We start from the raw sequence: 15,472 nt of genomic DNA on the forward strand, positions 1-15,472 counted from the left end.
CAAACCCACCCCACGGCCCTACCCGTGCCCGACCGCGTGGGTTGTGGTGGCCTTGTGGGGCGCCGCGCCGTTTGCTTCTGCTCGACGGCGACCCGAGCCGTCGGCCACCCACTGGATTGGAGCACCGCCGCCGGTGAGGGGCGTGGCAGGCGATGAGCGGCCGCGCGTGGGTGACCGGGATCTCTGGGCCCATCTGTCAGTGTAGCTCATCTGAACTTCGAAGGCGTTGCCTTCGGCAGACGGTGACCGCGTAGAAAACACCAAGATCAGCACCATGGAGGAATGGCCAAACGCAAGTCACTTTTGAACTTTTTTTTGATGCGGAATAGTTTCATTCCTTTAGACAAAGGACACGGCAAGATCGCCGGCCACCGGTTCCTCTACTCCAAGCGGTGCAACCTCCCAATTAAGGTAGGCATCGTCGGAGCTATTTCAACCGATCGCAGCTAAAGCATGCGCAACCTGATTACAAGACCGATAACAATGATGAAAGGAAATGGAACTAAAACTGGACGCAGCCATCGTCTTGATCTCCCATATAAGACCCATCCCAGTGGAGATAATCTGAAGCTGTCATTCTGCATAGCGAACTTGACCAGCATCACATCTGTTTTCAGGATCACATCCCAGCTTCTACGGCCAGACGAATGCCCTCCTGAGATGCAATCATCTCATCATGGAAGGCGTCCATCCTGTGCGAGATGTTTCCTGCACCTGCTTTCACCACCTCTCCTTCATTTTTTTTATGACTGCAACCCAGCATTCCTGCCCCGCTTCAGTTTTAAATTTTGGTAGAAAGTGGAGAAGGATGTAAGTGGTACCCAATGATATCTTTTAGTCAGCCAATTAACTACAACTAGGCGTATAGCACGCACATTTGCGCGGCTAATATAAAAATTCAAAAATTAGCTATGTTGTTGCAAAACTTATTTTTTACCGTACATCACTCTATTCATTATCGTAAATTATGTCTTATTGTTGGTTAAAACAATTCAAATATGATCTACCTGTAATAACAATTTGATTTGTTGAGCTTTAATAATATTATGCATATAATTATTCTTATTTTTGTTTTATTTTGATTGATTGTTATTAGTTTTAGTTTTTATTAATAGTATATGTTTGTAACTGATACATAGCTAATTGATATTTTATATTTAATTTTTTATAATGGCATTGGTGGGTGATTTTAAATTAGACACATGAGTATTTTAGGTTAATTTTTATTTTTTATCATAATGACAGTGGTGGGTAATTTTTATTTTTCTATTTTTCTCTGATTAACGTGGGAATTTCTAGGCCTTGAGAGCGAATGTGGAGGCTCCGTTTGTTGGCCAAATAATAAGATAATAGATAATAGTATATGTTTGTAACTGATACATAGCTAATTGATATTTTATATTTAATTTTTCATAATGGCATTGGTGGGTGATTTGTGCCCACCTCCCTGTGCAACGGATGCAGATGGGTCCCAGGCTGCCAAAGAACCAGACCTGGTGAGGTTGCTGCCCCGGCCAGGCTTCGGTGGGCCTCTTCTTAATTTATTTTGTGTGTTTCTTGGTTTCTTGGACCCGCTGCTCTATGTTGCGCAGATAAAAATACCTGGCAATTGAACCCGCAAAAATGGGTTGATTATGGCAAAGTGATCCTTGGCTAATCTTTTTTCCCCCTAAGGCATCCATGCATCAACAGTCTGATGTCCCATGTCTCCAGCTTCTCAGATCACAAGGAGCACCACTTTACAGAACTTCGACGATGCACACTTCTAAAAAATGAAGAAAACATCATTTCAGATTGATGATTTGGAGACAAGTACATTCTTTAATGCAGTCAAGGTTATTGAAACCAATGTTTCGTCTCAAAAAAATCTGTACCATACATACAAAAAGAGTACGAGGAGTTATGTTGTTTTTTAAGAAAATGTCAGAATCCATGCATCAATATTGGACTATTTCTCCATAGTGTTGGACCGTTACCATCATATCGTTAGTCAACATAAAAGTAAAGGTATGTAGAATGAGAGGAATTTCATATCAATATAGTTCAAAAGCTTTAAACAGGGTGGGTACTGCAACTACAAGCATTGATGAGAGAGAAGTCGCAGAAAGAATCAATTAGTTACCTATCTGAGGGCATGAACGCAGTGTGTGTGACTGTGTGTTCAATGATCCATGCTCTATGCAATTCTGGCGTGCATAGCCTGATACACAGCCTGTGATTGAACAAGGACCAGTTGAGGCACAGTTTGCATATGCATAACTGACAGAGACTTTGCTGTGAGCTATGAATGTGATAGTTGACAACCTATTCCCTAGAAGACAATTCCTCAGTCAGCATTGCATACGTTTCATCACGTGGTTTGCAGTTCATCTGTTCTAATATGGATATCATGTCATGGCACATATCTGAGTGACCCTTTCTTATCAAGCCATCAATAATAACTTTCCAAACAATTTCATCAGGATTGTAGTCTTTCCATCTGGAATCTCTGAATATTTCTTTAGCCCTATCCGCTTGTCCTTCAGCAGTAAGCCCAGAAAGCAGATTCTGGTAAGACAACAGATTTGGTAAAAAACCATGTCCAATCATGGAACAAAGCAACGCCCAAGCATCAGGATACATCCTCAATTTGCAAAAGCAATTAACAAGAGCAGTGTATAGATCTTCATTCAGAGGTAGATTATCTTCTTTCATACGAGAAACTAATGAAGTCACCTCATCCAATCTTCTATCTTCAGAAAACCCTTCCAGGATGGCCAAATAAGCTCTTGCACTAGAAGGAACAGCATTCTTCTTCATTCGCCCAAACAATTCAAAGACATCAGCAAGCTCTATGGTCTTCCATACACAAGTTGGTTTCAAAGGCACATGCTCAGCCAACCTCATCTGTAAAAGATGTCTAAGCAAGATCAGAAAGGTAAAATGGTTTGGCATAGAAGCCACACTTTTCATGCGCTTCAAGATTGTGACTGCATGATCTGTCTGCCCAATACTTGCAAACCCATCCATCAAAGTGTTATATGCCATTGCATCAACAGTGACCCCACTTTTGTTCATTTCCATCACAACATTTTCTGCTTCATCAAGCCTGCCTTCATTGCAATATGCACGCACAGACGTAGTATAAGTGACTACATCAGGACTGCACCCCAGTGACACCATTTGCCCCCACATTCTTGTGGCTAATCCATAGTTTCTCTCCTTGAAAAGCTTGTCAATTACAATTGTATAGTTGACAATCGAGGGCTTCACATCCTTTTGAAGCATCTCATCTATAAAAGATAATCCTTCTTGCCATCCCTTGGTTTTGCATAGATTTTCAATGAATGGACTGTATGTATAGGTATCTGGTGCACAACCAGCTGAGATCATCTTTTCCAAAAATGTTTGTGCAACATCGACTTTACCAGCCTTGCATAACCCATCTATCAGTGTATTGAATGTCACAGAATTAGGTCTTACACCTCTATCTTCCAGGCCATCAAAAAGAGAGCAAGCTTCATTGGTTTTCCCATCTTTACACAGAGCATCAATCAGCATATTGCAAGTGTACTGATCGGCAGCTAAACCATCTCCTTCCATCAAACGGGGTAATCTGAAAGCACTCTCTATGTGCCCATCAATGCATTGGCCTCGAATCAACAAATTGTAAGTCACAACATCCGGCTCTACTCCACATGCTCTCATCTTGTCCAACAAAGCCATTGCTTTGTACACTTTCCTCCCATTACAGAAACCTTGCACTAATGCATTGTATGTCCACACATTTGGCTCGCACCCTTTCAACTTCATGGATTCAAACACCCTCACCGCACGATTCATCCTCCCCTCCCTGCAGTAGGCATTCACAACAGCAGTGCACGTTACAACCGAAGGAGCCAATCCGTTGTCAAACATCTCCTCCAGCATTTTCTCAGCCTCATCAACCTTCCTCTCTCTACACCACAAATCGACTAGTGCTGCATAAGCACGAGTGTTTGGCCTCCACCCCAGCTCCTTGATCTTCTGCAGTATGCAGAGCCCCTCCTCCCCCCTGCCGGCATCACAAAACCCCTTCACCAAGGCCACATAAGTGTGCATGTCTGGCTGCTCCATCTCCCTGAGCAACTCCAGTGCCTTATCAATCCTCCCTGTCTCACATAGTCCTTCAATCAGTGCAGCATAAGAGACTGCATCTTGCCGGAACCCTCTAAGCGGCATTTTGTTGAACACGTCTTGGGCCACTTCAACCTGCTGTGTGCGGCAGTAACCCACGATCAGGGAGTTGAACGTGAACGCGTCGGGGCGACAGCGAGAGCGGACCATGAGGCTGAGGTACCGTTGGGCGCGGCGGAGGTCGGCGCGGCGGCAGAGGGCCCGGATGAGTGCATTGTAGGTGGCGCCCGTCGGGGCAGGCGGGGCGTGGCGGTGCATGTGCGCGAAGAGGCGGAGCATGAGCGGCGTCAGGGCGAAGCGGGAGAAGTGGGCGAGGAGGGAGAGGAAGGGGCGGTCGAAGAGCGGGCGGAGCGGCGGCGGGGAGAGCGCGTGGAGGCGGAGCACGACCGGGAGGGAGATGTCGAGGAGGTGGCGGGACGGCGCGGCTGCCCGGGCGACGGCGGCCGCGAGGCGGAGCGGGAGCGGGACGAGGTGCGTGCGGGGCAGAGACGGCGCGAGGAGGGCCGGGAGGTGCGGGAGCGAGGGGTGGAAGCGCCAGTCCGGCGAGGAGAGCACAACGGCGAGATGCGCGATGAGCGCGGCGGGGGGCAGGGGCGGAGGGGACGCCATGGGAGGTGTTTAGGGGAACGCCAGAGACCGATAGCTGGGAGCCGTGGCGGCGACGGCTGGGGTGTCTGATGGCACGTCAGCAACTAGCGACGGAGCCGCCGCACGCCGCCGTCGCCATTGTTGGGGATCATGCGTGTGCGGTTTGACGCCCAAACCAGCCCAGGTAAGATTTGAATCGAAGGGCTGGAAAGGGGCCCATGAGAGAGTTTCGGGAATTTCGTCGAATTATTTATGAATTCATTCACACTACAGAACTTTCAGCGAAATCAATCCTCTCTACAATACTGAACGCCAATTTGACGCTTATCCCCCAGAAAGCCTAGCTACGAACATTCAGTCAAGAAAATAAAACCTGAACGCTGGGCAGTGTTCGCTAGAAGATGTTCATTTCGTGTCCAACTGCCGAAGAGTTCAAGCTCTATACATGAAATACATCAGATTTCTTGCTGATGAATTGATTTGCCAAGCAGGCATAAACATCAAAGTCTACTAAGTTCGACAACTGATGGCCAAGTGCTATCCTGCGCATCATGTTACAAGACTTGGACAGAGACCGGATCTGCCATGATTCCTGATTCCAGCTCAAAAACACCGCACAATTCACTAACTCAAACATGTATAGCCGACTAAGCTAAGATCAAAGGGCACCCACATGCAAGAATTTCGTCACCCATATAGCTCGCGCCAGGGTTCCTGAACGATTGGTGTTTTTTCAATCCCCCTCTCGAGAACGGATTCTTTACTGAAATCCAAGTTGGTGTGCCTGGCCAAGTGCTGTCCTACACACTGCAATATCTGACAATAGGAAGAGAAATTGGGTGAGCCAAGCGCTAACAAGCTTCACACTTTGCAACTTACAAGCAAGAAGTATGCATTCTTTCATAGTGCCACAGAACTGAACTGGACATTCCTAGAATCATAGCATATAGGCTACTGCTATGGGCAGATGTGTACAATGCTTCATAGAAAAATATTGTAGTTCTGTAGTTTAATGCATAGCAGAAAACATGAAGCGTTTCTTTCTATTTGAGCAGAAGAAAACTGGAAAAGCAAATGCTATCTACATATGACAAAAACTTGAGTCTCTATTTGTTGAATCCTTAAAGGCTTGCGAGGTACCAAGGTAACAGATTAACCCATTATAACATTACTAATTAGCGTGACTATTGTTTCAGTATCAGGGGCAAAACTAGATCTAGATTTACCATGGTGCACCCAAGGAACATACAAAAATTATAGCAACTGATGGTGAATTTGGGCCTAGCTAGTGGCAAAATTGTTCTTAGCCTGGCGGCACTGGCACCAGGCAAACTGAACGCAGCATCACCCCTGTTCAGTATTGTTTCCAATTTGATCAGAATAATTCTGGCAATTTTCAGTACCTACGTAGTCTGCAGAGCTTCTACTAAAAGAGGGGGGGGGGGGGGGGGGGGGTTGGTTGGCAACGACACAGAAGCAAAGTAAGGCAGAAATAGCGTTACAGACAATTATCCAAGGCACGAGATTTAGATACCAGTAAAGAATAATTCAATCAGAATCAACAGAGTAGACAAGATTACCTCAACATCAGAAACTGTAGAGCTTTTCCCTTGCTGCTGCCCACCAGAAGTGACAAGAAGAACTGTAGGCATCTTCAACACTCGTACCATTTCTAGCAAACATACTATTGGTTCACTACGTATTTGCAAGGATGTAGGAGGTTTAGTAGTCCCGTCAACCAACAAGTGAGTGAAGTCAGTTGTTGCCCCTATTTCAGCACCATGAAGGACAGGCGATGCTTTGGTTGCATGTTCCATTCCATGATGATAGCTTGATGATCTTGTGATGAATGGGACAATTAGAACTTGCTCAGTGGATGTAGATTCAGCAGAAATCAGTTCTAGGACCTCATTCATAACGCACGCTGCAAGAGGGGGCTTATAATCTGGCACAACAAAAATAGACACCTGCCAATAAACAAAAGAGCTTATCAAATACAAATATTTTCTTCTGGAGCGCAGAGAGGGGGGAAAACAGTGCAGATCCAATATCAACAATCAGGAACACAATTGACATTTCATGTCATAGCAAAGTATTGTCAAATCTTCATTAGCAAACAATTCTCAAAGTGGACTAACAGCTTGACAGCCAACAGCCCCTACAGTCGTGTAATTTGGAACTGACAGCTGAATATCAGTTGCAAAAGGACCATATCGACAAGGATTCAAAGAATAAAACATTGTTAGCAGAAGCAACATGGAACCAACTGCATGTAACACATGTTAAAATTCTAAAAACATGCTTACTTCCATATTTCATCTAATAAAATTCAAGCAAGACAAAAAAAGGGTGTGAATCCAACTAGGAAAGTGTCCTTTTCCATTATCATCAATTGCCAACAGGTGCATAATCATTACCATGCGATGTTATTTTGACGTTGTCCAAATGTGATAAGTTGATTGAGATTTAAGAATGAAATCCATGAAAACATAATCAGGTTATACTTGATAAACCATATTCAGTACTGATTCATCAGGCGGAGTATTGCAAGCAAAGAGGTAGACAGTATCACAGCAACAAAAACAAGGTTGGCATTCACAAATCGTTCATTGAGATCAGATCAAGATGCAAGTTCACAAAAACAAGGCCGAAGTGGCACCCGCAACCTAGCATCCGTTCGTCAGTAATCTAGCACCCGTTCATCAGTAATAATGTATTTCACATAGGTAAACCATTTGCAGTTTATTGTGTGGTTACATGCATCAGAATGCCACATCAGTGAATCAAGAAATGTTACATTCACTGAAAGAATTGTAACTCCATGGAAAAGTACACCGCAGACCGATAGACAAGGAGATAGAAATTGACAATGGTGTCATCAAAATCTGTACATTGTTCAGACCACATTTGTCAGGTCAGAAACATGCCACCAGATACATACACCCATCAGGTCCGAATAATAAGAATGCTTGGGCTTGTGATTGAAGGGAACCTAGAAACTGGTAAGATTTGTCCATGAGCTTCACACCATCCTGATGCTCTTTCCGTACTCTTTCCTTATTTCCCACAGCTGCTCCCCAACTTCCTTCATGGTCGGGCGGTCATCCCGTGTTGGTGCAGCACACTGGAACGCCAAGCTAAGGAGCTTCTCAAGCACCTCATCATCAACGCGGTCCTCCAGCAATGGGTCCAATATCTCTCTTATGTTTCCTTCATTAAATTTCTTGAAAGTCTGCATTCCCAGCACAAACGCAAAGTCTCATGCATTCAGTTATTCAGGATGCCAAGATAGTGAAAATGTCAAAACAGATAAATAATGCTATTACTAAGCCAGAAACATCAAAAAGGGGAAGGTCAACTTTCAACCCCCTTATTCAGTTTATTTTGCAACCCCTCAAAAGGGGACTTATCCCACCAAGACCACTATGATGTTAGGGTCACTCTGAAGCTGAGTCACATGAAAAAAGGATGGTCTTTTATGTTCACAATATCAAAGAAGCATGTCCCTTCAACCAAACGGTTATAAACTGATAATTTAATGCTAGTGTTTCATTTTAGATCAATTTCACACCTTGTATAAGCATAGATTGTAGCAATATAGGAAATGAAAGAAATTGCCTATACATACCCATCTGATAGTTATCCTCTCTTCAGGAGTTCGCTTCAGCTCTACGGGTCGGCGAGCAGAAAGAATCTCCACAAGCAATATGCCAAAGGAGAAGACATCACTCTTTGGAGTTAGCTGGTATGTTCTCAGGTATTCAGGATCCAGGTACCCAGCTGTGCCTTTCACTTTTGTTGATATGTGTGTATTCTCCGTGTCACTAGGGCCACTCCTTGCAAATCCAAAGTCAGACACTTTTGCCCGGTAGCTATCCGTCAGTAGGATATTTGATGACTTCACATCCCGGTGAATTATCGTCTTCTCTGTTTACAGTGTAGAATTTCTTAGTCCCTTTCATGAATATCACAAAAGCAAAATTTATTTGAAATAAAAAATCGTTGGTATTTGACATCACCAGTGCCACAAATTACAAAAATATGCTATCTTTTCGTCAGCATAATACAACCAAAATTCATGGAATCAAATGTTTTTTTTCCTGAACTAAATGTTTCAAATCTGTCATCATTCATCAAAAGAACTAGCCATTCCAATCAAATAACTGGGCAACAATAATGACATTTGTAACAGAAATGCTATTCCATCTGTTAGCCCATTTCTGAGTCAAAATGGTAGAAAATATATAATGAAAAATTGATCACATTGCATCAGTATTATGTAATTAAGCATGTAGTCAGTGGAAAGCCTACCTGCATACAAATGGAGATAAGTAAGTGCATGAGCAACATCGATTGCAATTTCTAGGCGCTGATTAAAATCCAGGACTCTGCCGTGTTGACCTGCAGAATGGAGTAATACATGTAATATACAAGCTCTTAAAATGGGCTGAGAGGTGAAGAAAACAAAATGGAAAGCACAAGCTCTCAAAATGGACTGAGAAGTAAAGAAAACATAAAGGGAAGCACAATTTACCATCTAGATGTTCTCTTAGAGTGCCATTTGGAACATACTCAGTGATGATAATACGCTCATTTCCTTTGTCAGTAAAGCCCAGTAACCTCACCAAATTTCGGTGGTCTATCTTAGCAAGCAAGTCTACTTCATTGCTAAACTCATCCCTAGGACCTGCAAATTGATCCTGTAATTTACAGCGGAGCATGTTATGCATAGCACAGCGGAAACGAAAACAGTAAACAAACAAAAAGAAAAATTGAACTTTATTCATTGTTGCCAGAGTTAGACCAAAACTCTATGTACTATTGAGCTAGCTACAAATAAAAGTCATACAAAGTTCTAAATTTAACAAAATATAATGCAATCAACATGAACAAAAAGCATATTTTGATGAGGAATAGAATTAATTTACTATAGTGAAAAAAGACATGAACAAGAATAAACAATGCAATTTAAGTAGAAACAAGCAATAAGACATGAAATAAAATTAGACGACCTTTTTAGCCCTCTTGACTGCAACAACGGTGCCATCTGGCAAGACAGCCCTGTAGACCCTCCCAAATCCTCCTTCACCTAACTTAAAGGAAGGTGAGAAATTCTGAGTTGCCCTGAGGATCTGCTGGATGCTTAAGTTGACAGATCCAACTCTAGCTACATGTGGAGACGGTGCAAATCTAGAAGGGCTTGGAGGTATTCGATGCGGAGTCGGTGGGACTTTCTCAGATGACATGCTTACTTCATAAGATGAAACTGATTCAACTGAAAAGATCAAAAGACATAACTTGTCCGTTCAATGTTCCAATATTGTTACAGGGCTATATAATAGATATATAATAATGTCACTGCTGTCCATTGTTCAAGATTGATATTGCGAATATAGAACAAAAGGAGCCAAGCAGTGCACTTCAGAACCGAGAGTCCGAGACAATAACATCAAAGCTTACATGGTTTGCAGAATCAGCAGATTGGCAAACCAGGACAGAGCTTGTCCTATTTGTTACTTTTGTTACCAACAATCATATCAATTTCAACAAACTAACTACTTGCCACCTCATCCAAATCAACCATTGAGTTGAACAAGAGATAGATGGACTACAAAAAATGGGCATACTAGTTGAACTATTGAAGGAATTTTGGCTGGTAACTGTAAATCTCACTTATCTTGAAAAATGGAAAAGACATATAATATTATGAGTTAGTTCGATCCCCACTCTTCATACTTTACAAACCACTGATAATAATAAATACTAGGTATACCTATGCAGGCAGAGTGAGTTATCCCAATATCTGTAAAATGTATAAGTAGCAGTTGTTGAAGTTATCATACACTGGTTTTTCATTCACTAATCATACATCTCAATTCCTGATAAACATGACAGTGCGCTTAAATTTTGCAACAACTTTATAAGAGAGAACCATTTGTCAAATAACAATAGCACCATCAGGATAAATTTCTATTCCACATGAAGGGAAAGACAGTAGAAAAAGGTAAATAGGTGAAACTAAATTTTAAACGTACACCAATTTAAATTTCTCAAGAAAATTGTCATAGTATTTTGTTTCCTAATGTAGCACAAGACAACTCGCATGACAAGGACAAGTGAGCTAGAAAACATCAAATTCAAGTTTCCCTCATTTTTAGTCAAGACTCACCGCAGACCACACTCAAACACCCCTTCAAAAGATAATAAGAACTTTTTGGGAGAGTGTCAATCTGATGAGTCTAAGGGGGTGTTACAGCCCCTTTATATCTGTAACATTAGGGGAGTTAAACTCCCTTGCCTTTTCTTCTTTATATATTGATGCACAGTTCTCCTGCGCATTTGAGAAAAAACTAAACAGTGGAGCAGACAACCAGGATGGGTTTAGAGATGTGCAGATAAGACCAACTCACTTGTATTGCGCTGAATACTTGCAGTATCATGCCTACTGGCTTCTTTTCTTTCAGCATGGAAGCATGGAAACATGAGACCACAGCATAGAAGAATCACACCCGGCACAGCAAGGAGGTGATCATCATTTTCTGAAGAATCACCGGTGTCCTGATTATTTTCATGCAAGCTCAAACCTCCACATGGGTCATAATCATTTCTTGAGCTATTATCTGCGGACTGCCTCAACAGCTTCCTTGGGACATTTTGATGTGAAGTTGCTACAGGTGAGTGGTGATAACAAACCAAATGAGGAGAAATGACTGAATAAATATTCTTTTTTTATCTGCATGGTGCACACTTAAAAATGTGCCAGCCATATGAAAAGAAATTTAAAAAACAATGTTGAGGAAGGTCAGGATGCAGATGCTGAATGAGGGTACCCTAATACTATCACTCCATCCCTCTCACACTTTAATCTTTAATTGAACATTTAGAAAAATATCTCATTACATTCACCATCCTAATTTACTTTCCAAACAAAGACCCATACCAGAAGGTACAAATGGGAACTATTGTTAGGTAGGATTAAACCCCACTGGCCATTTTAACAGAATGAACACTGCCACAAAATGACCTACATTCTAAATATTGTTCCAGAGATACAGTACACATCAGAGGCATATCTCCTTTATTACACGTCCTAAGTGAAATAATTGATGCAGGTGCAAACTCCAATTTGCACAGTTATGTACTACAGTAGGGAAACTGAGTCACTCGTTCTTATCCGCTCATCTAAAGTGAAGAGGGGCAAAAAGGCCGACACTGAGTAAAAAGCTTCCGGCGGCGATTCCGCCGGCCCCATTCCTCTCCGACGGCCGGTCCGGCATCGGAGATGGGTGTGGGCCGCGGAATCGTCGTGCAGATGTATATATATATGGTAGATAGGAGTCTATCTAGGCCTAGGTTTTGCTCGCCGTCGGAGATCGATGGTGGAGCTACGTTTTGCTGGGAAGGTGAAGCCATAGATCTCGTTCGCTGTCGGATGGATGAGGTGGTGTTCTTCCTTCTGTGGCTGGTGTTCCTCCCACTAATCGTCGGCGACGGCGGCATGGTGGGTGGATTTTGTTCCTCCAGAATATTTCGGGTAAAGTTCTCTTCTCGATTTGCTCCGTGAGGATGGCTTGGGTCCATCTGGCTTGTGGATGGGACTCTTCTCGTTGGGTGATCTCGTCAGAGAAGGTGCTGCTGGCTTTCTTGTGCGAACTAGTACTCTGTGCTGGAGCTTCTGGGACTGGAGGTTTCACATCCATGGCAGAAGAAGGTGGAGGTGGGGGCAAATCAAAGGGGCCGACAGCTGATGGCCACGTATCGCGCACCTCTTGCAGCTTACCAATGCTTGGTGTCCACCCTTTGATCTGCATCGGTGAGTTTGGAGGTTTGAAGCTCCTGTGTGCAGGCTGGATCTCACGGATTTGGCATCAGTGTCTGATCCAGCGGTGGAAGACAAACAGTAGGGTGCTTGATGTAATTTGCGTGTTACTCTGTTACTCGAGGGTTTTACTGTAAAACTGAGATGTACCGTTCTACCTGTGGTTTAGTAAAAGTTGCATCTCCGTCTCGCAAAGCAAAAAAAAAACCTACAGTAGGGCAGCAATTGCTCACTTATTATCTGACTTAAGCAGGTAAGGGCAAAACCTACGTGCCATTCAGTGGCACACAAAGAATAACCTCTTGTTTAGTTGCAAAGTTCAAAATTCCAAAAAAAATTCCGGCACCTGCATGGAGACTTAAATCTAGACGAAATAAAAAACACATTGCACAGTTTACCTGTAAATCGCGAGACGAATCTAATAAACCTAATTATGCCGTAATTAGACGCTAAATTGCTACAGTAATGCTACAGCAAACAATCTCTAATGACGGATTAATTAGGCTCATTAGATTCGTTTCACGATTTACAGACGAGTTCTGTAATTTATTTTGTGATTAGTCTATGTTTAGTACTTCAAATATAGAAAGATGCTCTTTCAAAAACTTTAGACGAGGCAACTAAACAAGGCCTAAGTCATATTTTTCAATGGCATTCAGAGAATTTACTCTAGGATGAACCAAGAACCAACTTACCGTGGCTGGATTTGCTCCCTTCACCACCACAGTACTGCTTAACCTCAACCCTCCACGCATCTGACACCTCGCCACAGCGGAGGCAACCACTCCGAAAGTAGAAGCGGAGCTTCTGGCAGGCAAGAACGCCGTCCTGCACCAGAACCCCATTGACCGACAGGTTGACGAGCCCATCAGAGGCATCCAAGACGACAAGTTGGTCGTCTCCACAAGCAGCTCGTGAAAGCGCAGGCTCAGCGAAGAAAGCAAGAGCCGGGGGCCAGCAGCACAGGAGGAGGAGGACGGAGAGAACAGGTAGAAGAGCCGAAGGAGACATCGGTGCTGACTAGTGAGAATGGATTTGACCTTACAACTCACAACAAGCTCGGGTCCGCGCACGCGGAGGAGCCGAGACACTCCCTCTTGCGGCCGCACGCGCGAAGGCGGAGGAGGGAGAGCGGATTCGGTCGGGGTAGTGAGGCTCGCCGGCACCCAGGAGGCGGAGTTGGGGCAGCACGACGTATAGATAGAGAGAGAGAGAGAGAGAGAGAGAGAGAGAGAGAGAGAGAGAGAGAGAGAGAGAGAGAGAGAGAGAGAGAGAGCGAGCGAGCGAGCGAGCGAGGGCGCGGACCCGGTCGAGGGCACGGAGTTCTGAGCTCGGGAGGGGGAGAGCTCACAAGTCACCTACAACCAAACAGATTAGACTTGTAGAAACCAAATAGGGCCTAAGCCAAGAATCGAAGTCCAAGTTCGCTATCTCATCACCTTCACCGCCCCCTTTCTCTTCACCAACACAAAGGAAAGCACAAACTTTTGACCCCAAAAAGTGGAAATGGAATCGAATTTGATGGAAGCTGAAGAAGATGAATCAAGAGCTTAGCTCTTGCACGGAGAGAAGGCCAAGCAGCAGGAAAAGAACTAGGAAGACCGGAAAGTACAAGACCGCGGAGCGATTGGATACCAAAATCTGCGGGAAAAGGCAAGAAGAAGAGGTCAAAGAAATCCGAACTGAGCAGAGAATCTATCTGTCTGATATATGATCAAAATTTTGGGGCGATTAAGGGGAGCTCAGATCGGAAGAATCCAGGCAAGAGCAGCGGAGCACGAGCGAAGGAACGGAGCAGGTGGGGAGGAAGGAGAGAAGAAAAAATGGAAGGAAATATCTTTGGAGGGGGAGGAGACGAGGGTGGTCACGAACTCCAGGTGGAGAACAAAGGTGAAGGCTGGAAGTGGTGGGTGCCTCGAATAATTTTTTTTAACCTATTTTTCAATTTTATTTTAAAAATAATCTATTCGGACAAATATTTACAGATTTAATTTTTTAGTCGCGCCGGTCCGTGTGGCGCGACAAAAACACGCTGTCACGCGACATGCATTAGCGTGACAAGGTGTGCCACATCGATACATTTCGGAGTACTCGGAAAGGATCTGCCAGTGCATATTTCACGTGTCAAGGTTGTCACGCCACTCCCACCGGCGTGACAGTACAGTCTTGTCACGCCACCCCGTTGGCGCGACAAGGTCTGACCTTAGAAAAATCATATCTTTTTCATACGAACTCGGATGGAGATAATTTTTATACGAAAATTGTAGCTCTCAATGAGATCTACAATTATGTAGTTTTGAGTTTTTTTCATTTGAAGTCATTCAGATGCTTAAATAATTAATTTAAACTTTTGGCAGCCTATTAAGCACTTGTACATCTATGGGATCGTCTCATATTTATCATGGGTACAAATTAAGTTTTATATAGTAGTTGATATATGAAATAATATGAACTAAATAGTTCGATAAGAAATACAATGAGAAATCAAACTATATCATCATTGAGTACGGAATATAATGTAACACTCTAGATATTATTACTTATCGCTTTAACTTGCGAGTTGGTCTAGTTGAATTGGTTGGGGCACGATCATGAATTGGTTGGTAGGAGAACTTTATGCTATTTTCTTGCTTTGAGCCATCATTTTACTTCCATCTATCAGATTAACCTATTTTGATCCCTATTAGTTGTGTCATACGGCGTGGTCTTGGTTGGATGGGCAAGTCTGACTAATTTTTGTATTCGGTAGGGACTCTTTGATTACATTCTATTTTTTATTATTTCTTTAATTCTAAAATTAGATATTTTTAATTGTTTGTAATATGGATTCTTGAGTCAGTTTAGGCCGATAGTTGTTTGTAAAATTCAATGGTATAAATCCTTCTCTTTTTTAGATTAATGTTGAAATTT

The 15,472-nt window shown here is 43.2% G+C and overlaps 3 protein-coding genes across 3 annotated transcripts; all 3 read right to left on the reverse strand.

The window, feature by feature from the left end:
• Positions 1 to 1,381: 1,381 nt before the first annotated feature.
• On the reverse strand, positions 1,382 to 4,917 carry LOC120656224 (pentatricopeptide repeat-containing protein At5g65560-like). The gene is made up of 3 exons (XM_039934266.1): positions 2,305 to 4,917; positions 2,123 to 2,212; positions 1,382 to 1,765 (listed from the first exon to the last, which is right to left on the reverse strand). The coding sequence occupies exon 1, from the start codon at positions 4,762 to 4,764 to the stop codon at positions 2,305 to 2,307; it is 2,460 nt and encodes an 819-aa protein (XP_039790200.1). The 5' UTR covers positions 4,765 to 4,917; the 3' UTR covers positions 1,382 to 1,765; positions 2,123 to 2,212.
• A 216-nt stretch (positions 4,918 to 5,133) lies between these two features.
• On the reverse strand, positions 5,134 to 6,774 carry LOC120656227. The gene is made up of 2 exons (XM_039934268.1): positions 6,324 to 6,774; positions 5,134 to 5,559 (listed from the first exon to the last, which is right to left on the reverse strand). The coding sequence occupies exons 1-2, from the start codon at positions 6,657 to 6,659 to the stop codon at positions 5,431 to 5,433; spliced, it is 465 nt and encodes a 154-aa protein (XP_039790202.1). The 5' UTR covers positions 6,660 to 6,774; the 3' UTR covers positions 5,134 to 5,430.
• Positions 6,775 to 7,423: 649 nt separating this feature from the next.
• On the reverse strand, positions 7,424 to 14,468 carry LOC120656226 (calmodulin-binding receptor-like cytoplasmic kinase 3). Its single transcript, XM_039934267.1, has 7 exons — positions 13,258 to 14,468; positions 11,154 to 11,411; positions 9,756 to 10,018; positions 9,278 to 9,443; positions 9,055 to 9,144; positions 8,372 to 8,670; positions 7,424 to 7,975 (listed from the first exon to the last, which is right to left on the reverse strand). Exons 1-7 carry the CDS (start codon positions 13,571 to 13,573, stop codon positions 7,766 to 7,768), a joined length of 1,602 nt encoding a protein of 533 aa, XP_039790201.1. The 5' UTR covers positions 13,574 to 14,468; the 3' UTR covers positions 7,424 to 7,765.
• Positions 14,469 to 15,472: the final 1,004 nt, after the last annotated feature.

The sequence above is a fragment of the Panicum virgatum genome, chromosome 1N (genome assembly GCF_016808335.1).
Source record: "Panicum virgatum strain AP13 chromosome 1N, P.virgatum_v5, whole genome shotgun sequence".
NCBI lineage: Eukaryota > Viridiplantae > Streptophyta > Magnoliopsida > Poales > Poaceae > Panicum > Panicum virgatum.

Coding starts and splice junctions, on each gene's coding strand:
- LOC120656226 (XM_039934267.1), bottom strand. CDS start 13,573: ATGTCTCCTTCGGCTCTTCTACCTGTTCTCTCCGTCCTCCTCCTCCTG. Junction 10,019..11,153: donor AAGTATTCAGCGCAATACAA/GTGAGTTGGTCT, acceptor TGATCTTTTCAG/TTGAATCAGTTTCATCTTAT. Junction 8,671..9,054: donor TTATCTCCATTTGTATGCAG/GTAGGCTTTCCA, acceptor CACTGTAAACAG/AGAAGACGATAATTCACCGG.
- LOC120656227 (XM_039934268.1), bottom strand. CDS start 6,659: ATGAATGAGGTCCTAGAACTGATTTCTGCTGAATCTACATCCACTGAG. Junction 5,560..6,323: donor CTACAGTTTCTGATGTTGAG/GTAATCTTGTCT, acceptor TCCTATTGTCAG/ATATTGCAGTGTGTAGGACA.
- LOC120656224 (XM_039934266.1), bottom strand. CDS start 4,764: ATGGCGTCCCCTCCGCCCCTGCCCCCCGCCGCGCTCATCGCGCATCTC.